At 37.2% G+C, this 23,248-nt stretch overlaps 1 protein-coding gene across 12 annotated transcripts in view; it reads left to right on the top strand.

The window, feature by feature from the left end:
- Window positions 1–23,248, top strand: part of LOC127979107 (microtubule-actin cross-linking factor 1) — a 164,005-nt gene that overhangs the window by 23,308 nt on the left and 117,449 nt on the right. The window contains exon 1 of one of the 12 annotated variants that reach the window (XM_052584270.1): window positions 15,165–15,565. The exons of 10 other annotated variants lie outside the window; for them this stretch is intronic. In XM_052584270.1, the coding sequence (XP_052440230.1) occupies window positions 15,511–15,565 (55 nt within the window). In that variant the 5' untranslated portion in view covers window positions 15,165–15,510. Of the gene's footprint in view, window positions 1–15,164; window positions 15,566–23,248 lie in introns of those variants that run through there. One more of the 12 variants, XM_052584276.1, reaches the window with a different exon arrangement.

Below are 23,248 nucleotides of genomic sequence, written 5' to 3'. Positions count from 1 at the left end.
GGTAATTCCATAAACTTGTTGGGGGGGGGGGTATTGGGGGAGTTGTGCCTGAAGCATGAATCCTTATAAGGGAAAACAACTAACGATTCCTAACACCATGTCTACACCGGATGCGAGCGGCGCGGCACCACAAAATACTATAGAGATTCATTATATACAGATCAGTCAATAGAATTCATTATAATCAGTGATGTTGTCTACACTGGATGCGGCACGTCATGACAACACAAATCCCTGACAGTAAACTGCTGCTGCATTATTTATGACGTGCTGACACAAATTTCAAATGAGTTTCAACAGTGCCTATATTGTGTCCAGGTGTGGTGCCATGCCACACGACAACTTTTGCATCCAGTGTAGACACGGTGTAAGGAGAGATGACTGAGGATGATAGCAAATGATTTTAATATACTCGGTACCTCTGAAAAACATATAATCTTGTAATATGTGTGGTAAGTACTGCATGCTCCATAGTATAAACAAATTTTGTGCGATCGCGAATCATGAAAGTGATAGTGTAACTAAAAAGCGATCATGCATTCTAAAAGGTGGGGTTGGGGGGGCGGCATCACGATGTTGCGCTGGCATCGTGATGTCTATCAGCCATCGCCATTGGACAATGGCATTGTCTGTCGGCCTAAAACTACTAAGAGTATTTTTCTAGTTACTATTATGACTTAGTGTGAAAAGTTTGTCAGTAATGGAAACTTTCTCAATAACCTTTCAGTTTCAATCTACACATCATTTACTGTCTTTTTTGCTGAATGTAATAATGAAGCGACAGGAGGTAGCAAGAGACATTTAAAAAGAAAGTAAACTAGAAATAATTTTGACTGAAATATATCCAGTGGAAGGCTGAAAGTAAGATGCCACTCGGTCACTTTTCCTGTAGCATGTGTGTGCCTGTGACGCACTTGTTTTTGAGTGGGCTGTTAATGAAATGTGATGTGCTTGAGAGGGATGTAAATGGAGGTGTCTGTCTAAAAACAGCTCTGCACACTGTATATTTGTCCTCCAGCTGAAGGAGTAGGAGTGGAGGAGCGGTCAGGGTGACATAGCAACACACAGCTAGAAGCAGAAGTGGGACCAGAGCTGCATTCCTTAAATAACAGCAAGTTTTGGGAGGTGACGGGAAGGAGGAAGTCACTACATAGTCCTGTTTCTGCTTGGGCCAGTATTAAACTCTCATTTGTCTGGAAACATACACATAATTTATTTTGTTTTAATACCATCTAGGTTTACTTATCTTGACTGTGTTTAGCAAACTGGCTGTCTAGATAGCGTTTTTTGGCATGTTTCAAGTCAGCTAAGGTCACAAAGTCTCGCGTTTAGCTGACACAAAACATGCCTCCAATGCCAAAACATGCTGTCTAGGTAGGTAGCTCACTAAATTTTAAACCCAGTCCTTTCACTACTACCTGGCCTCATTTTGGAAACTTTGAATTTACATTTTGTTCTACCCTTACTGCTTTTCTTTTTCTACACACACTTTTTCTTGATTGGTTTATGCAATGACTTATGTTTCATATTCTTCTTGTAAGCAACAGCCATGTCAAGAGCTAGTCTTAGGTCTACCCAGAAACAGATCTTTTGTAAGCACCCCAGACCCTGCTGATGAAATTACTTCCATCCTGATGAAGCTGTTTTATGGAGCAAATCCAATCCAGTGTCTCTCCATCACTCTGTCCCACTTTCGACCCTCAACCTTTCGTACTGCTCTATCAGAGACAGTTCTGTTCTGCTCCATTGCCCCTGCTAATAAACACGCCTCGAATGGATCTCAAGTTTAGCAGTCTGCATGGAGTCTATGGACCGAAATGGATGGTAATTCTTTATGATGTAATGGGTTGAAACCAAATATATTCTGCTTCTTAAAAATCTCAATTTCTCTCTTTTTTTTTTTTTTTTTGGAAATGGGATGTGAATAGTCCAGGGTCAGAAACTTTGGGGATGTCAAATATTAGTGATTCTAATATACATGATGAATGTCTGGCCTGGAACTTTCTTTTCAACAGGTTTCTGCAATATTTGATCAAGTTTCAGTGTTATTGTTCAGTATTTATATATATATTTGAAAAAAGGCTCTTCCAAATGACACCTAAAGCTGTATTTGTTTATTTATGTATTACTAATCGAACAGATACAGTAAAAATGGTAATGTTGTGAAATATTAGATTTTAGAATAACCGTTGTAAATGAAAACGAAACTAAATCGCACTACATTCAGCTGCGCAGCGCGGGCCGTTTATCAGCTCTGACTGCGACGCAAAGAAACTTGTCCAAGCTCAGAACAGCTTTACTCGGGAGCCAAAGTTGATTTTGCGATACTGTTACTGCACAGATGCAACAGTGCTGTTAGATGCAGTGAGAATCATTTAACTTCTGCACCGAAATCTCTGTTATAAACAGCTGACATACGTCAGGAAACCAGAAGCGGTAACGCTAACTGTAACCATGGTGTTGTGGTAGAAATACTCAAATGCATTATATCATTCATTTCAGGGTTTGTACAACCTTTTCAGAGAGAAATTCAAGCTCTTTTCAATGCCTTTGAAGCATTTCACACAACTGTTTTCAGCACTTCAAAGCTTTAAGATGATCAAGTTTGAATGTTATTTTTAATGGGATAAACAAAATTTACTTTGTGGTAAACAAACACTTATGTAAAATTTAAGAAATACATCAAATCACAATTATATCCAGTAGACAGCAGCAGAGGAGCACTTATTGGCTTATTAGTCATTCATTTCTACTTTTTCTCTATATTTTGAACCACTGTAGAACTTGCTGGTGCCACTGCTCTCAAATATTAGTCTGGAGCCCTGCCCTAACTTTAATAGCGGTTCACTCCCGCAACTTGGTACGATTGTGTTCACATCAGCAGCAAACTGTACGAGAGTTCACATGAACTGTACTCCAGACCACCCTTTTTAAGCGGACTCCAATGCGGTTCGCAGGTACGCTCCCAAGTTCGGAAGACAGTGTTCACATCATCCAAATGAAATGAGCTCTGATGTCAGTCGAACCCAGGTGTGCACCAAAATTGCTAGTGTGAAAGCACCTTTAAATTTCTAGAAACATTTCTTCTTGTTATCAAGGTTGAAAACAGCTGTGCAACTTAATATTTTTGTAGAAACTATGATACATTTTTCCAGGATTCTTTGATCAATAATGATTTGTGATTGATGCCTTCCTCTTCACAACAAACATCACAGGCAGCCCATCTAAGGTCTTTCCAAGTCTACAATCTATTTTGAAGTTTTAGTTTCTAGTCTTGAAATATTTAGTCTGTAGACACATCTTTCCTAAAGTGTACGAGTCTTAAATCTTCACTTCTGTAGTGTTACACTTTTTTTTTTCCTCTATGAATTAGAAAATTTGGAATTGTGTTTTTTTTTTTTTTTTTTTTTGCAATGAAAACTGTTCTTGTAAATCAAGCAGTTTTCTTGGCCTTAAGATAAATTATTATATGTTCCACCTCTGTGATGTGTGTTTGATGGAATTGAATCTGTCTGCATATGTATTTTTATGTTTTGACATGTTGGATATGGGTAGTGAAGTGACTGCATAACCGAAAGAGACGCCCAAAACATCTGCTCTTGCTTTTGGCACACCTGGATGGGCTGCTGTCCTACTGCATGATGGTTATCTATACACACTTTCTGTGTATCTCCCAGTTAGTTTATAAGGAAATGAAAAGACAGGGTTCGACATTAACACTTGTCAGCTTGTCCGGAACAAGTGGATTCTGTGACCAGGCAAGTAAACTGATTAAAATTTGAATAACAATCAGTAACTAGGGCAGTACTGAAACTTTGGCGAGAATGAACGAATCTGTTGAATCAATGATTCACTCATTAAGACAAAGACTTGCCACCGCCTACTGGAGGTTTAATTTCATATTTAAACGTATCATTGCATTTTTCCAACATTTCATATTTGTATGTCAAAAATGAAAAACATTAATCTAATAACATTTTTTATGCATTTGCAATTTTGAGTAATTTAATTTATGTAACCTTTTATCTTCATTAAACTGTCTGAGTAAATACATCTAAATGGCACTTTCGATGCAGCTTCAGTTGTTCCACTGCAGTCGAAAGATGGAGTTTGTTGATACAGATTTCATTTGAATAGTAACAACCACACAGTGTGTTATTGTTCTAACTTAATGTATTGATCAAATTTAACGTTTAATATACGTTAAATTAGAATTTGACGTAAATGGTGACATGTACATTTAATCAGTTTTTGAAAATATTGTCCTGCATAAAGTTTAAAAGTGTAACAGCAATCAATGTAAGGCAGATATCACAAATATGCTAAAGTAATACCTGAGCACTGATGAGACCATTGCTTCAGAATAAATTACATTTGCGCCAAAAAAACAAAACAAAAAAAAAACACCTTTTTTTCCCCCGGACAAGTAACTTTTTTACTCTGACAAGTGAATGACTGATGTTTCAAAGCTTAATTTCGAGCCTGAAAGAGAAAGTACAGATGTTGCTTTGAGCGGTTTGCCACTCCCTTTAACACACACCTTTATCAGCCACACCTAAAGTTGAGAGTGTAGACAGTTATTTCACTGTTTGTTATTACAGAGACCGAAAGATGTGGTTAATGGAGTAAAATGACTTTATTGAAATGTCTTTATTGCATTAACATAAATTAATGAACTTTCATTTTATATTGACTTGTGCTGACATGACAGTTAGGAAGATAGATGGGAAGGGTTAAGCAAAGGACCTCCCTGATCTTTGACCTCTCACACACTGATCCTGGAGATCTGCCTGTGTGGGTTTCCCTGGGGTCCCTGTGCTCATATAGAAATGTGCAAATAGTGTTTCATGGCTATCTAATGACCGTCCGTTGATGCTCAAGTCTTTAATTTAATCTGCCCCTCCTTTCTGTGTCTCTCTAATGGAGTGTTTTTTTTCAGATTTATTCTCCATTTCCCCCACACCTTATCAAGTTATGTCCATGCGCCTGCTCATTTGATGACACAGAGCATTCTCTTCAGTTGGCATTGTTTCCCACTAAAGGCTTATTTTTGGATCATCTCCCATTCTTTATTTGCATCTTTGAACATTTTTTAATTGTAGTTCTGCTGCCTGCACTTGCCCTAATTAAAATGATAACCTGTAACTTGGAGTTGCCAAAAAGTGATTCTGCCATTTGTCAGTTGTGTGCCAGTTTTCCTTAACTAGAAATCATTATGTTGACAATCGATTAAAATGGGGGAAATAAGCCACTGATGATTTATTAATGGATGTGATGTAAGAAATTAAATCTGTTCCCTATTTCAGAGGGATGTGGGTGGTGTCCCTTATGATGGTAAACTACTAGATGGTCACTTGCCTGTTTGGTCCCAGAGTTATAATATCTTGATGAAAGATTATGAAAAAACATCTATTTAAACCAGTAATATGCACTAGTATGCACTAGTATGCAGTATCCAGTAATGGATTATGCAACATAACATCAGAGGCATTCATTATTAGGAAAGTAAAATGGATTGAGTTTAATTAGTTTTTAAATACTTGAAGACGTTATCTCTTCATCTGTACTAGTCAAGCAGGCTAATAGTGGTTTGTTTTGGGATTTGTGGCTGATTGGGCTGTTTTGCTGCCAAATTGTGTGTGGGATAGAGTGCAACAGTCGGATTCCAGAAGTAAAATCTCATTCATTTTCTCCATAGGGGAATTGATTATTAAATGTATTAACCATTAAAGACAGACCTGCTTTGAGTGCTGAGGTTATTAATCAATGATATATGCTTTTGTTGAAGCCATCAGTCTGCGATATTTTAACTTATTTTTTAAATATATATTTTTTTTAAAGCAAAATTCCTAGCAGAAAACTACATTACCCATGATTTTGCAAAGAAATATCCAACAGTCAGTGAACTTAAAAGTCATTTTGCAATGATAAACTTATCACCCATCCACTCTCATGAAGCACTGCAAATGACATTTGAAGTGACATAAATATTTGTTTTTGTGTGTGTGTGTGTGTGTGTGTGTGTGTGTCTGTTGATGGTCCACTTTGGACTTCCATAGTATTTTTTCTATACTGTGGAAGTCAATGGGGACCATCAGCTGTTCTTTAAATCAATCATTTAGTTTAATTGCATTATATTGTTTGCAATGTTTCACAGGATTGTAGTTCTTTCCCTCATTGTAGTAGTTTCCCCCTCATGCCATAGTTTTAGATTCATACCTCCATGTTAAGATGAGCTAGAGTTAGATCTAGAGCTAGATCTATGAGCTTGATGGCCTGTCCTGCTTCTTCCTGTCCTAAAAGTCTGATTGAGAGTCTGGGGTCTTGATGCAGTTACTCACAGTGTTGGAAGAGTAAACCAGTTCCACATCATTACATTACAGCACTGCATTCACCTTAAACCGCCCTTAAATCAATACAGAGAGCGAGGGAAGGAACAAAGGCAGTGAAGAGAAGAGGAGGGGGGAGAAAGGAAAAGGGTTGCTGTGTTTTTCAGGGGCCAATGAATGAAATCTTTCTCTGGATGGATGGAGAGCTGAGAAGTCTTTATTTCTCTCTCTTGTTCTTGTACCTTCATTCTCATCAGGCCCTCTGCTGGCCTACACTGATCTCTCACTCATCTGCTGCATGCTTTTTAAACCATTTCCTTGTTCTGGATTAGACCATGACTCCTACAATGCTTGTTTATAAACTGTAATGAAAACAAAACCGATGCAGCTGTTTAATGAGTGGTGAAAGAGTTATTATAATTTATTTATATTGTAATAATAATGCATCGGTGGAATGTGTGGGCATGTACATGTCAGTAGTGTGAGGCACTGACAGGAAACCAAGCAAGGAATGTTGTAATGTAAGAGGTGTGTCCTAATGGGAAAAAAATAGTTACAATTTACTGGAAAGGAAGATAAAAAGGACAATGTGAGAGAAAATGGTAAAAGTTATCACACTTACAACTGAACTTTGACATTTTCTGAAGAAAATGTAGTAAATGTTTGCCTATTTGCTACTGTTTTGTTAAGATATTGCTGTGTGTTTGATAATGTGTTCTGGGTGGCTGCTTACAGGTTAAAGGAGTCAATCCCCAAGTTCGATATATAACGGTTCATAATTATCTTTCATGAAGTGAATATCGTGAGTCTGATCGCTTAAAAAGGTTTAAACTAAAATGTTAAAACTAAAACTGAAATTAAAATAAAGACCACAAATAAAGATACCGATAAAAATAATCTAATTCAAAATATGAGTAAATACTCATTATGAATGAAAATGCTAAAATAACACTTGATCATTCATGTATGTTGCACAAATTTTATGAGCTAATAATTATCCTTGCCTTGGCAGGTGCAATTGATAAAGTCATTCTTCTCTTTTCTATTTTCATTCCGTTTTATTTATAAATAAAAAAAATTATAAAAAAATCATTGGCCACTGTACACCAGACACTCCATGATGCCGTTATAATGCTGATCCATTTCATTTACTAATGTTGAAGCTTTATTGAGTTTTAAACAATGGGGAGAAGTGCAAGTCCGTTAAAAATGCCTGTGAATGAAGAACTGTCTATTCTACACCTGCCGGTTTGAAGTGTTTATTTAAACTACTTTTAGTAGTGAGAGCTATAGACACTGAGCCTTTACTCTGAGAGGCAGGTGATCGACGGCCCCCGTGACAAGCACATCTTCATAACAAAGTCTTTTTGTGTGTAATTGCTTTAACCCTTCCTGGCTTTTGTAGGGAGTACAGAAAAACAGACAGGTGCAATTAGAAGTGGATCCTAGGCTTAAATGAGAGCATGGATGTGAAGTGCATGTGTGTAAGGAGAGATTTAATACACTTAGAATTTTCTCTCAGCTGTCACCCTGCCCATTTCTACTAGAAACAGTTGTTTCATAAAACGCATGTCAGCATTTTAAGGGTGCCTTTGGATCGACTGTTTCGTATTGGTTTTCTGCATCAGGGTGTGGTTTCTCCTAGTATGGTGTGGTTGCACAGAAGAATGACAGCTGCTGAAGAGAGGAGAACAGGAGATGGAAGGATGGGTGGAGAAAATGGAATTCAGGGGATGGTCGTCATTAAAACAATCTGCTGAGATGGCTGCACGCTGTCTGGAGTGTTGAGTGGAGATGAGGTCATGCGTGTCATCCAATCGGAGATTGATTTTCGAAGGTTGCATTTGTGAGGTGGATGTGATCTGCTGCCCCACTGTTAATCAAACGTTCATTCTCGCGCATTAGCACAGTGCTGTTAATAGTCTAAATGAAGCGTGGCCAAAATAAGCCTAAGCGGTCATTGTTTGTTATAGTGCAAATGTAATATGTGAATTTCTGTAAACACAGAATATGAAATGAAACCTATACACTACCATTCAAACATCTGGGGTCAGTAGGAGATGTAAAGACATTCACATCGTTGCAAAAGGTTTCTGCTTCAAATAAATGAAAGAATACTAAAAAGATCTAGGTTACCATCAAACAAATAAAGGTTTAGGTCACACAAAAATGAAAATTAGCCTGTTTTACTCACCCTTGAGGCATCCTAGGTGTATATCTTCCAGACGAATCCAGTCGGAGTTATGTTAAAAATTGTCCTGGCCCTTCCAAGGGAAATAATTGCAGTGGGTGGGTGAGCCTCGAGGGTGAGTAAAACACAGGCTAATTTTCATTTTTGGGTGAACTAACCCTTTAAGCACCAAAATTAAGCACCAAATTTAGCATATTAAAATGATTTCTGAACGGATCATGTGACACAGAAGACTAGAGTAATGGCCATTGCAGGAAAAAAAGTGATATTGTTTTTAATATTAAAAAAGCGAAAAAGTGTAATATATATATATATATATATATATATAAACTGTTTTTACTGTATTTTTTATTGTATAATTGCAACCTTTGTGAGCATCAGATATACACACAGAAATAGTCATATTTTTAGAAAATGAAAATGTATATACTTTTTAATCACAAATGCTTTTGGCAGTTAAAGCTGAAAAGCAGCATCCTGTCAAGAAGTAGTAAGTAACTTTTTTAATATTTTACTGTAATATTGCCCAATCAACATTTGTCAGTTTCTCTTACAGTTCTTCACAGTGAGTTTGTGGAGCAGGTGTCACCTGTTCGTTTTGAGCAGACAGCTGTGCAATTGAACTCCACGGATGACTATGAACTATGTTAAGATACATTCCTGTATATGGCTGACACTCCAGCTGCCGGAGGAGATTCTGTCACACTAACGTCTCTTGTCTGTTACTTATGTTGCTGTAAACCATATGTGACCCTGGACCACCAAACCAGTCTTAAGTGTCAATTTTTTTAAACTTCGATTTATACATCATCTGAAAGCTGAATAAATAAGCTTTCAATTGATGTATGGTTTATTAGGATTGGACAATATTTGGCCAAACTATTTGAAATACTGGAATCTGAGTGTGCAAAAAAGCATTTTAGCATTTTAGCATTTTACTAATCAAAAATTACGTTTTGAAATATTTACAGTAGGAAATTTCAAAAATATCTTTATGGAAAATGATCTTTATTTAATATCTTAATGATTTTTGGCATAAAAGAAAAATTCATAATTTTGACCCATAAAATGTTTTTTTTTTTTTGGCTATTGCTACAAATATACCCCAGCGCCTTAAGAGCGGTTTTGTTGTCCAGGGTCACATATTTTTGTATTTTTATACCTTGCTTCACCTGTTTCTCAGTCTCTGTCATTCTCTCTCTTTCTCTCTGTCTACATCACCCATTTTAGGTGACATCTCTCGTATTTCTCCTCTTTATAGCTGCTCAGTCTTGACAGCAAACGGAAATCTCTCAGTTTAATCAGTTTTATGGTTGGTGTTTCTCCCCCCATCCCCATGTGCCACGACACATCTGCTGATATGTGGGGGCTTGTCAGGGCCTGTGCAGAGTATTTGGTCTGTTCTGACCCGTCGGTGCTTTGTTCTACCCCCTGGTGTCTGCAGAAATGGGTCAGTGTCTCGAGTTGTATGTCTCAGGCATGTGTCTGGGTGCCAGGCTTTGAATTGATTCGTGCACAGGAAATCACAGCTTCTGTTACAGAAATCCTAAATAGCAGCAGCCCAGACACATCATTGTATGTGTGGTGTGTATGGATGCAGTATTTATTTCACAGTCACTCCCAGTGGTTTTCATCACCGGCGGGCAGCTGTTCACAGTCCATAGAACTGAATAATATGCGGTTTCTAATCAACATTTGCTCATGTACTGTTTATATACTGTATTGTATTCTTCATTTGTATGGTTTAGAATTTTGTTCGCATGTTGCAATTTTAATTTGCATTTGTTTTCTGTAAACTGTATATTTACAAAGCTATTATAAACCTAGGCTGGATTCCAATTTGCATATTTTTACTAAAGAACAAAACCTTCTGTGTTGATGATGGGAAAGCACACAGTTTCTGCACGCCATTTCTAGTATACTAGATAATAATGTCATCTTGATAGAGAAGCTATCAAGAAGCTTTGCTCATCTCCGGAACCCAAATTAAGATATTTTTGATTTCTGATCGGCATAGACAACAATTCAACTGATATGTTCAAGGCCCAAAAAGTTATAGGAGATCGGTAAAATAGTCCAACGTTAATTTTCTGAAGCTACAAGAATACTTTGAGTACCAAGTAAACAGAAATAATTTTATTCAAAATGTTCTTTCTCTTCCGTGTCAGACTTTGATGCATGTTCACAAGTACCATGACACATTATTTTACATTTAAAACAGTAATTTGCATTGTGCCTAAAGTCAAACTTAGAATTTTACATTGTTTCAAAATTTACTTAAGTGTATAAAATGTATTCTTCTTTTAAGCACACTTTTGTGGCTAATTTCATAAATATTTTAATATCATCTAGTACAGTTTTTTTTAAATGCACTTTTGCTATTTAAAGTACACTACAAGTGCACATTCAGTGTACTTTTTAATATATTGTAATTTGGAATACTCTGTCTAATCAGGATGGATATTGGATAGTATATGAAATGATGTTAAGCCCTAGCATGTTTTACCCTTTTTTAGCCCAACTCTTTTTAACCATTTTTAACTGTGGAACACAACACCATACTGCAGCTGTAGTCTTACGTGTGTGTGTTTGTGTGTTTTCATATGCACACAGTTATAGACTAGACTGGGGCTGCTTGGATCTGTGCAGGTAAGCAAAATAAATCCTGAGTTGGGCAGTTAGTGGACAACAAGGTGTTTCAACACCTAAATGTGAGCAGCCAAGCAAACCTGCCACTTCTGAATCAGCATTATTTGACCTGCAGAATGCTTCTTGAAGACATGCTCCTAAATGGACTCATTGCTCACTAGATTGTGTAGTTCGCTTGCTACATTCCCTCCAACCCGGTGAGCATGAGTTTATATGTTTATGAAATATCAGATCATCTGAAATGAAGACAGCAAGAATGCATACGCTCATGCAGGGCCCCTAATCCACAGCAATCTGCTCTGGGTGGGATCTGAGGAGAGACTTGGCTACTCGCTCAAACAAGATTTCCCGAAATGCCTCTGAACAGACGCCCACCCTGACAGCAGGTAGCCCGTTTAAAGAAGCGCTCATTCTTCCGTGCCTAGGAGTGTTTTTACATAGCCATGTCCTGTTTGAGATCAGCTTGATCTTTTGTTATGCTTTTCAGTGAAGCTTGATAAGACTATTGTAGAGATTTGTGTGGGCCAGAACAGCTTGGAACCTCATAGCAACCCGCTAAAAACACTCAGAACACCTTAGCAAACTTATAGCATCATAGCAGAAAATATTGAATATTTTTTAGACCAGTCCAGCATCACTCTTTGTTTTTATACAGAAAATGTATCAGACAATTTTTTTGATACACCGTTCTCTGTCTTTTAGTATTCTTCATTCTCTCTCCGTCTGTCTTAATCAGGCAGATCTTATCGGCTTCATCGCCTCACCGTTCGTGACCTACATTTTGGTGTGGCTTCATGTCTCTCTCTCTCTCTCTCTCTCTCTCTCTCTCTCTCTGTACCTTTCAGTATTTTTCCAGATTTCACTCCATCCCCCTCTCATCTCTTACTGGCCATGTGAGACCTCTGCTTTGCCTGTCTATCAAGAGGTTTTATCATCCTTGTCTGTCTCTTAATTTTTTTTTCTTTCCATCCTCTTTTCTGTTCTCTTTTCAGTTCTTTATTTTTGAGTTTGGAGAAGGCAGCATTGGGCTCTTTTGATGAAAGCTTCTTTGTATTTGAGGACAATCTGAGTTTGTGTCTATGCATTTTTAATGTATATGACATACTTACCTCCCATGTCTTGTGTGTCACTGAAGCCGATGTTCGAGCTAATGCATAGAGATGTCAGGGAGTGCTGACTGTGTTTTCATTATGGTATTTTCGTATAAAATTAAAATCAAGCCTAGAGCCTTTGGGTGTGTATGTCTTTAAGATGACAATCACTTTATCACTTGAATCTGGCACCATATTGTCAGACTCTGCCCATGATTCACCTGTGTACTAGTCAAAACCTGACATTTTATAATGTCAAGCAGTTCTTAGAAGTGGTGTTTACAATTGCAGTGGAATATGTGTGTAGTGTTTGTGCAGCATTGCATGCTTTGCTGTGGGGAGGGGGGTGTTTCTCTACATCTGCACTGATGCATTGTGGGAGATCCAGTCCAGCTATAGCAGAGAATATTAAAGCAGAATCCAGTATGTCACACCATTACTCTTTCCCATTAATGTCTGATACCACTGACCTCTACCAAACAGAAAAAATCAATGATTGGTTCAGTGGAGCTTAAAGGCTTGCCATAATGGTTTGATAGGTTTTCTCCGTCTGAATTTTTAATTTTAGGTTGGTCTGCATCCAGACGACATCTTTGCAACATGCATTTTGACAAACAATACTTCCACACTGTGTGGAGGCTGTGGCTTTTTTCCCAGACAGATGAGAGGTTGTCACTTGGCTTTTGCAAGAGTTCAAGCGTGTTTGCATATGTCTGTGTGTGTTTGACCTTGTACAACCTTTAGGATTCTTCAGTGTATGCCTTTGTTGTCATTTCTAATTTAATGTAGTGATAATTCTCTTATTCTAACATGTTTCTTTTTCTGTCTTTCTTTCATGTTGATGCTGCGCTGTTGCTCTAAATCAGGTAAGACAGATCTCCTACACCGCACATGAGCATTCACATTTAAGCCCCAAATGGTTTCTGTAGGGAAAGCAATTTCACTGAATTGTTGGTTGTTTTGTTTTTTCCTGCTGTTTGTAATTATGTTTGACCAATCTATTAGATCCAATTTGGTAACTCACCCATAAAAAAATAAAATAAAATTGAACAGAACGAAACAATGCGATCTGACACACCTGTCAGTAAATGTAACATAGTACATAGTTATATAAACAATAAATTGTATTGTTTATATTAAACCAGGAGCTATCAAAAACTCAACTTCCGGTATGCTATTCTGACAAAGTATGCTACATCGACAGAACACCGGTCACCGATCCCAGCCGATCATGAAGAAATGGCATCTCTACCAGTGGCTAATATTAGACATAATATTAGAGTGAAGATTTGGTCGGATATGCTAATGATTTACTCTCAATGTGTAGGGTTGATTTCCATAGATATAATTACAATAAAGATGCGTTTTCTATTTATTTATGTTTTATTTATTCAATTTCCTGCATTTGAATGTAAAGCTTATCACTATTAGTTTAGGCAGTGACACAGCTTTCGGTGTTTACTCCAAAGCTACCATTTTTGTAAAAAGTGTCAACTTTTTCTTTTATTATATGGTTTTATACAGTGGCAGTTAACCAACAATTATATATAAAAAACACATTGTGGCTATACTTTTAACATTGTAATGTTTATTCTTACATTTGCCCTCTAGACCTCCATTTTTAGTGTGTTGCTGTACATTTATTTTTTATTAGTTCTTTATAAATTAATGGGGTGTTTTTTAATTATTATTTTTAGTGGGAATTAGAGCATTCCTTGAAGACTTAAGAAAGTATCCAATAGTTGCAATAAATTTGGAGCTTGCAGTCGATTGTAAGAAAAAGGTTTAATGGTCAAGTCCTGAATATGTCAACAGAGAGAAATCTGAAGACATCACTTGAATATTAAGTTATGACATTTTGATTAAACATTACATTAAACTTCATTAAAAGACAGAAAAATACAAATGTAGCATATTGTACATGGATAATTCATTCACAGTAATAGCTACAACAAATTAGGGTGAATTTTTATCTCATGCTGACTTAAAAATGTAATGAGACACCTCTTATTCAGTATTATATATTATGGAGTTACACTTCATATATTTGCTCTCTTCATTGCACTCCTCCTTGGGCTGTTTATTTGCATCCAAGCTCTCTTTCATTACATGATGAATGGTGTAATGTTTTTTCGGTCCTTTTTAGCTAATCACTGCTAATTGCGGTTAGTCTTACATACTACATGAGATTTTCATTCTCACAGGCATTAGCGACTGCTGGTTGTTCAAGAGTGCTTTTTGAAACTGTGTGTTGTGAAAATGTTGAGATGTTCCGTCTGTGAAGTCTTCGACTTTAAAAGTTTGTTGTGTCTGCAATAGCTTTGTTGTTTCTGTTGAAAGTTCACAGATTACAAGGCTAGCGGATACCTTCAAAGGCCATTTTTTTTTCTTTTGTAGATTAGGCCTCAAGTAAAAGTGTTGTTGTTTTGGAGTGACATTTTGAATCTTTTTTTAACTATTGAACTCCACATAGAAGGTGAAAGCACAGGCTGTCGGGTCTTTCGCTAACTTATTTACCTTCTACCAAGATAAAAAGTAACTAAAGGGACTCCAGTCAGTTGTTACGTAACCAGTTTGGTGGATGAAGAATGAGAGAAAGCCCTTTCAAAGTAGTTCAGTTTTAAATGCAACTTATTTATTAAAAATGTTAGAAGTGTTATTTCACACTCTTGAATTAAATTATTCAGTGCGGTCCTAGATATGCTTTCTCAAAGATTGATAAAGCCAGAGGACACAATGACTACCATGAAATAGAGATAGGATTTATTTGTTCAACTACACACAGCCCAGCTTATTGATGCAAAAATTTCCTTAGAGATTAAACACACACAGAGCCTGAGTCACGCAGGGAGAGCAACACATGCTCGAGCTCTGGTAGTGACATCACCTGTCTTGTGGTCAAAGTACAGTTCCTCTATCCGGCTCTAAAACACGCTGCTCTCTCAGAGCTACCAGGCAGCCGACTGGCACACACACACAGTGACTTGAGAGCAAACTTCAGCGGTTAACTCAAAGAAAAACTTCAGAGAGAAAAGAACAGGGAAGTGAGCAAATGGATTTCCCTGCTGGCTTTGGATTGGTGACTTGTTGGATTCCATGGAGCCTTTATAGTGACCTCTCCTGCTTCTTTGCCTTTTAAACAAACTTGGAACAACCTCTTGGTTCCTTTCACTTTGAAACCTTCCATTTCTGCCCTTAGAGTCCCTCTCTGCAGTTCCTTTAGGTTTGTTGTTTCTTTTGCCGTGGCAAAATGAGCGCCACGGCATCATACCGACAGTATCTTCAGGACCTCGAGGGAAAAAAAGGTTGGTTTCATTTGATTTCTTTCTTTTGTCACTGGTTGGTCTTTTGCCATGTATAAAATATCCCACATAACTTATACTCTTAGTCTGTGCATTTATTATAGTTGTTTGCAAAGATAGCTCACATTGGCACTGCGTAAATTGAAATCCTGTGTGTTTGTGCCTGGCCTCGGGTGCGTGATAAGTGCTCAGTCAATGGTACACTGCAGGCAGGATTCAAATGAAGAGGTCGGCTGTTGTACATTAGCTTGTTAACTCTATAGTAACCGTGTTTGAATGTAGATACTTGAAGACTCTAGTACTTTGATAAAGGGAGATTTTTGATCATATTGAAATACTAGGGTCACTATTGGGTTTGAGCAAATGCACCAACATGTGAATCAAAGCTATTGAGATTAACATCAAAGTAAACTCATGCCTTTCACCTTCCCCTAGGCACTCCAAGGCATTCAAATACGTTGCTATGGTAGCTTTGAGTCATTCTCCAGTTATTAGTGGTTTTGAGCCATGACATTTGAGGTTGTTTTGGTAATTGATGCTTTGCGCGTGTCAAAAGATGGTGTCGTTCATCTTATTATCCTGCCCTCAATAATGGCTTAGTGGCTGAGTTTATACACGTGTATGAGTGTGTGTTTTGAACAGGGAGGGTGTATTCCTCTCCTGCTGTGCTGAATGGTCATAATTTGGTTAAAAGGGAGTAGTTCGCCTTCATTCAGCACCCATCTGTTTGAACCTTCGTATGACACCCGTTGTCTTGAATGAACACAACCTAGGCTTCCTGCAGACGGTGCCAAAGAGTCACCTTCCATTTTTTATATTGTTAATTGAAGATAGTATGGTATTTATTTCCTCTTAAATTCAATCCCAGATCATGGGGCCCACATTTGCACAGGCTTTTAGTGGATGGAATCAACTGCAAGTGTGTTGACCATATGGAGCACAAAGGGGTGGGTGGGGTTAGACCTATTAATACCTAGACAGTAATGCTATTGTCTAAGGTCTGCTAGGTCCTTTACAAGATAAATTCCAATATTATGTTGAGAAAGGTTATTGTATGAAACTTAACTCACTGAAATAATAGTTTTATCAGGGTAAGCTTCAAGAAGATTGTTTGAGGATACTACAGTCTACTTGGTGTCAGTAAAAGCCATATACTGAGGCCACTAAAGATAGCAATGTGTTCTCTATGGTATTCACTCTTAGAATAAAGTTTCCAAAAAGGGGGTTTAAGCCATAGAAGAACCAGTTTGTGTTCCACAAAAACTTCTAGTGAACCGATCTTAAAAGAACCATTATTTTCTTAGTGTTAACAACCTTCTTCCACTCTAAAGAACCATTTGTGTAAAGGAAATTATTTGTGTATGTTAAAAGATTATTTCGTAAAACCATAGACACGTTGTAGAAATAGGCAATGTATAGGCTAGCTGTGGTAAGTTGTTGTGGTGGATGATGTTTCAGGTTGGAGCCACTGGACTGAGCTTGAAGACAGATGGTAGATGAATGAGTGTAGATTAGAACAGCAGGTATATATGCTAGTGTTTGTCTCTTGAAATCTGGTCACCGTGGCTTGACTTGCTGTGCTGTCTCCCCCAGAACTATAATCCACCTAACCCTGATTAGTCTCAATCCCCCTGAACCCTGGCTCAGACTCTGCAAGCTCACCACCAAGCTGCAGATAGTCCATTCTCTAAATCACTGAGGTTTTTGTTGTGGTGCCTTTTGGTCTTCTCCAAGGTCTAAAAACAGATTGCATTCTTCACTTGAGTTCATACTCCGCATTTATTCATCAAATACACACCCCACCTCTCACATGTACAGTCAGACAGCTGGCAGAGAATAATAGCTTTGTACCATCCAACTTCCCATTTATGCAAACATAGGATTTATCACATACTGCAAAGCTTTGTGAAGATGCTTCATAAATGTCAACATGTGCCGTAGGCGCTCACACACTACTGAAAACTCGGACACAGTGTTTGATGAATAGGAATGTGTGAGGTCTGTTGTGAGGATGTGAAAAGGACAAGTCAGTTTGAAATCAGGTGGATACAGGGAATTGGATTTGGGTCAGTGATATGATGCTCTTTGTGATGCTTTAATCATTTTTATTAGAGCCCTGCACAGGCCTCAGATTTAGGCCCTAGCCTGGTCCATGTACATGTACGTCATTTTTACTCATAAAGGTAATGTAATCATTTGTAACTGCAAAGGGTCTACTTTTATTTGTGTGCACTCACAATATCAACAAAATATTGTGCTTGTATAAAATAAAGAAAACAAACATGATGCGCTTTCTGCCGTCTAGTCTTTAGCCCTTTCGAGTCGATTAACGCGTATACGCGTTAGGAGTCATTTTCTCCTGATAACCCCGAAAAGAACTTAAATCACACTTGCAGTTTTGATCGTACAGAAAAGAGCAGTACATCAATCGAATCTGAAAAGGGTCAACTTTTTTTGTATACAGACATAATAGCAACAAAACTGTGCATTTATAAAATAAAGATAACAAACAAGGTGTGCTGTCTGCAGCCTTTGTGCCTGAGGTGATCTTCATTTAGACACGCGTCATTAAAATGAACTGTAACTCAGTGAATACTCAACGAAGAGACATGAGAGATATATCTATAGAAAGCTTGACATGTCTACTTTTAAACTAAACAAGTGCTGCCGAAAACAAATATTCTGTGATAAAGTAATCCATATGAAAACAACGCGATGTCCGTTTACACGTCTCCCTTCATTATCTCCTAATACGACCACAACCCCGCGCTGAACGCGATTTAGTTTGAACTAGTTTTCACATAATGTGTAAATTTCTTACTAGTTAGACTTTTTCCAAACTATAATTCCTGACTAAATGTATAATCAAGTGAAACATTATGAAGTTTCAATAACAATATACACTACTATACCATTCAAAAGCTTGATGTAAATAATATAAATGTAACAAATAAATGTAAATGTAACAAATGTAGCAAACAATGCTATTATTTCAATTTATCCACCCCAAAAAAAACTGAAAAAATATTCTCAGCTCTTTCCAACATTAATAATAATAATAAATGTTTTTTTTTGTTTTGTTTTTTTTTGTAGAAAATCAGATTGTTAAAAGGATTTCTGAACAATTGTGTGACTGGAGTAATGATGCTAAAAATTCAGCTTTGAAAGTCAGCTTTGATTGTTCCTTATAAACTGTTTAACTGCACTCACAAGTGGATATTAAATTATGCTGTGGGATAATTAAATATATTCTAAATAAACTACAAACATATAAATAAATACATTTATTTTGTCTTCACATTTTTTCTTGTAACTCCTCCCCTCTCAGTGACAAACCTGACTGAAAGGCTCATTATGCAGCTCATTATGCAGGCCTTTGTTTTCTCAAGTGCAAATCCCAATGATATTCATTATAGTTGATGCCTACTCGCATATGACTTTTACAAACAAAAAGTGTCTTAGAAAATTTAAATCAATATATTGTTTTCTGTGAGTGAGTAAACAAGATGGTTTCACATAATGTAGAAAGAAAAATTCTAGGATACAAGCTCCAGTTCTCAAAAGTCCCAGGAACCAATATTCTGTATGTGTTTTATAATCTTATTCAAGTGATTTTTTACATTTTTAGTTTTTCACTAACCACGCATAATATATATATTTTTTTCCTCAAAAACACAATCATGTACATATATTATTATAGCCATGTTTGTGCTCATTAGAGTGATATTAGACTTTAGCCATTTAGATGTTAATAAGCAACTGAAAAAAGCACAAATGTAAGGGCATGACAAAACATCTCCAGGCCCGAAAAATACCCTTAGACCTCAGAGGGTTAACAGGAGTTAAAAAATTAACCGAAACTTAGCAAATACATGCCTCAAAGACATGACAAAATATTTTTAAAGAAAATAAAAATCGTTCATTATAATCATAATCTGATTCACGTATCTCTAAAAGTGCTTCTAATGAGTATATGACGATTCAGGATCGGCAACTTCATCCTTACGACACCAACTCAGAAAACACTAGTTTATTAGCAAATAATTCAAATATCTTCATACTATTTTCCCCGTCACATTTATGGTAATTAGTTTTGCCGGTGCTTTGCAGAAAGCTTGAAAGGAAAATTTTAACACATTGTTTATGCACACTGGCGGCGCCATTCAAATTCCTGCCGTGCCACAGAGCTCCATATGCATAGTTTTATATTAAATAAGATGAAAAAATTTAGCTAGTGCGTATAGAATGTGCGCGTCTTTGTGCGATACCTCAAGATGTTCTAGACGCGGCACAGCGCTTCTCGTCAGATGTGCAACCACCTTAAGCTTGCTGCCTAAAACAGGCACAAAGCCATGCCCGCATCTAAACTATGACGTGAAAATTGTCCCAAAGCCCAGACCGAGGGGCTTAAAAAAGTTGCAGGGCTCTAATTTCTTTTTTTTTTTTTGAAATGCATTTAATAAAATGCTATTGACACATGATGTGCTTTTATAATTGGCCCGTTTATGAAAGCAAAACTACTTCTGTCTGTTTAAAATTGTCATTTAACAATAAGTGCCTACATCAGAGTGTGTTAAAAGTTAACAGAGCGTCACTTTCACCTTCTTTTTGACTTTTAACAGAGGCCATCTAATTGGATCACCTTGTAACATTTTATTTCGGTTAGTACATGACCTAATATCACATGCTGCTCCCTGTTTGTATTCAGTAGTATTTCTACGGTCTCATGTAAGTCTGTCACACATTCTGAAGCTACAGAAAGCACTGACTTTAATTGCAGGCTTCCTGGCTGTTTCAAGTAAACAGCCCTGATGTGTTTCTTATTCTTGATTTTATCATCACATACCATAACGATCCTTTCATCTGCCATCAGACCTCACGGACAACCAAATTTACTCACACAACCTCTCTGTCACTGGTTCTTTGATTGAGTGCCTGTTCTGGATCATGGTAGTTACATTAAGAGTTGTAAAATATGAGGTAATTTGATAACGGACACACAGCTGGTGAATGAAGGATGATTTCATGTCATCTCTCACTGCTTTCACAGTGTTGCAGTCCAATTGTTTTTCGCCATTTTTCCCCCATAGAGCAAAGTTCAGAATAGTTTGTTTATTTGTGTATGCATGTTTGCGTAATTTTGTGTGTGTGTTCGTCTGAGATATGCAGATTATTTATTTGCTTAATTGAAATATCCATAAAGAAAATATCAATAATTACCATGATAGAATTCTACATTGCAGATAGAATTGTTCCCACAAATGACAAGTTTTAATTATAAAACACAGATTCAGTTTAATGTTTAACAACACATTTGGTTTTGATCAGTAAAATTTTTCTTCCACTCTGGTTACATTTGACATTTCATCTGCATGCTCTAGTTTGAAGTTTGACAAGTCAGTTACATTTTAATACCTATTTAATTTGTTTTCACTATTTTAAAGCAACCACTGGTAAAGGTTGTCTGTATGGATAGCACTGAATAATCATAATGAAGTTTTTGATCATTATTTGCCTTTTAAATGGTTGTTGTTGCAGTCCTAGTGGAGATGCATAGAAGGCGCGAAGGAATAGTATGCCAGTGCATGCAGGCTGAGGCAGTGACAGAGATAAGCACTATGCATATCTCCTGTGTGCCAGCTGGGTGTGGCAGATACAGATGAGAAACCAACTTAAAAACAGCAAAAACACTGCTAGTGAGAAGATGAAGGTGTTATTACACAGTCCTGTCATGCCCTCTGTGGGCATGACCTAAGTTTGGCTTAACTGTACATTTCGGGGCTGATTCTGCAGTCCTGTTTTACTGCTGTTCTTAAAGTTGATCTCTTTTAAAGTGTGTATTTCATTACCTTCTCTGTGTATCCATTCATTTGCTGTGTAATTAGGGTGGATCGTTACTACATTTTGGCTTGAGTAGGACAACAGGCTCTGGAACTAAGGCAGCAATTAAACTGCTTCACTCTTGGCTGATGAAATGATTTAATAGATTTAGTGTTAATAATTTAGGATTATTCGAATAGTTCACCCAAAAATGAAAATCTGATGTTAATTTACTCGCCCTCAGGCAAACCAAAACTGTTGTTCAGCAGTTAATTTGTGCGAAACATGAACATCAGTTTTACCTTATCTAAATATTGATTTATGTGCACTGCCGTTCACATGTTTGGGGTCAGTATTTTGAATTTTTTAAAGAAATGAATACTTTTCAGCGAAGGAATATAAATTGGTCAACAGAGACATTTAAAATGTTACGCAATATGATATTTCAAATAAATTATGTTTTGAGTTCATTTATTCATCAGAGAATCCTACAAAAGATGTCACAGTTTTCAAAAATATCAAGCAAGTTAAATCATGGATGATGGATGATGTGATGGCAGCCAAAGGACCAGTGCGCTTACCATACACCAGCTACAGATAGAGAGGAGAGAGCGAGATAGAGCCAATCAAGTGGTTGGGTATTATTAGGAGGCCATGATTGACAAAGGCCAGGGGGGTAATTTAGCTAGGACCTTGGGGTTACACCCCTACTCTTTACGAGAAGCTCCATGGGATTTTTAATGACCACAGAGAGTCAGGACCTCAGTTTAATGTCTCATCTGAAGGACGGTGCTTTTTGTAACTACAGTGTCCCCATCAGTATACTGGTGCGTTAGGACCCACGCAGACCACAAGGTGAGTACCTCCTGCTGGGCTCACTAACACTTCTTCCAATAGCAACCTAGATTTCCCAGGAGGTCTCTCATCCAGGTACTAACCTAGCTTAACCCTGCTTAGCTTCAGTGAGCAATCAGTCTTGGACTGCAGGGTGATATTGCTGTGAGACTAAGAGATAAAATCATTTTTGATATATTGCTTTTTAGTACTACACTATTATACTTCCAAGCTCTACTATATAATAATCTTACCATATAGTGGTAATCTGCTATCTCTTAAGGTTGTACGACCAAGTTAAGTGACTGGTTGCTGTCTACATAATCATAGAGGATAGTTGGAGGGTAATTATGGGTGTAGAGATCGTGGTGGGATGATCTATTGTTCCGGGCTTGTGATATGCATATTGGGTGTGTTTGTGTGTAGGAGTTCCCAGCAGTCTCCTGAGCCTTGCTCATCTTCATAGTGCAACTCTGTTCCTCCCCTACTGACTCAAACGAGGCATTACTGATAGAGCCTCCTCACGCAAACGTTTTGTCTTTCCGCCAGTCCTCCCATGTTTCAGCTCACAGGCTTTGGTTTCAAAACCTGTCATTTCCTTTTCAGACCAGTCTTTGTTGTTTTTAAGATTTATTTTTTGTGAATTATAGTTCAGTTCTTCTTGGTTGGTTTAAAAAAAAGATTTAGGCTTGCATGTGTTTTTTTTGCTTTGATATTCCATTTTGTCTGTAGTGCATATTTTTCCTAATCATAATTCAATTAAGTTCAGTGAATGTGGTTTTGCTTAAATTGACCCAATATGATAATTCTAAAAGGTCACCTGATGTACGTTATCTTGAATATGGCTGATTTGTTAAAAGTCCTTCAGGGAAGCTAATTTCATGAATCAATAAAAATCAATAAAAACATGTCAATAAAAACATGTTTACCACACCTTTGACCTTCTGGCTTACACATTTCTATTCTGTTCCTTTATGTTGGTTCTCCACCTTGACATTTGGTCTTTGTATCTCGAACTAAATCACTTATAAA

Source organism: Carassius gibelio, chromosome B19, assembly GCF_023724105.1.
Source record: "Carassius gibelio isolate Cgi1373 ecotype wild population from Czech Republic chromosome B19, carGib1.2-hapl.c, whole genome shotgun sequence".
Taxonomy (NCBI): domain Eukaryota; kingdom Metazoa; phylum Chordata; class Actinopteri; order Cypriniformes; family Cyprinidae; genus Carassius; species Carassius gibelio.
This window is presented reverse-complemented; position numbering and strand designations above follow the sequence as displayed.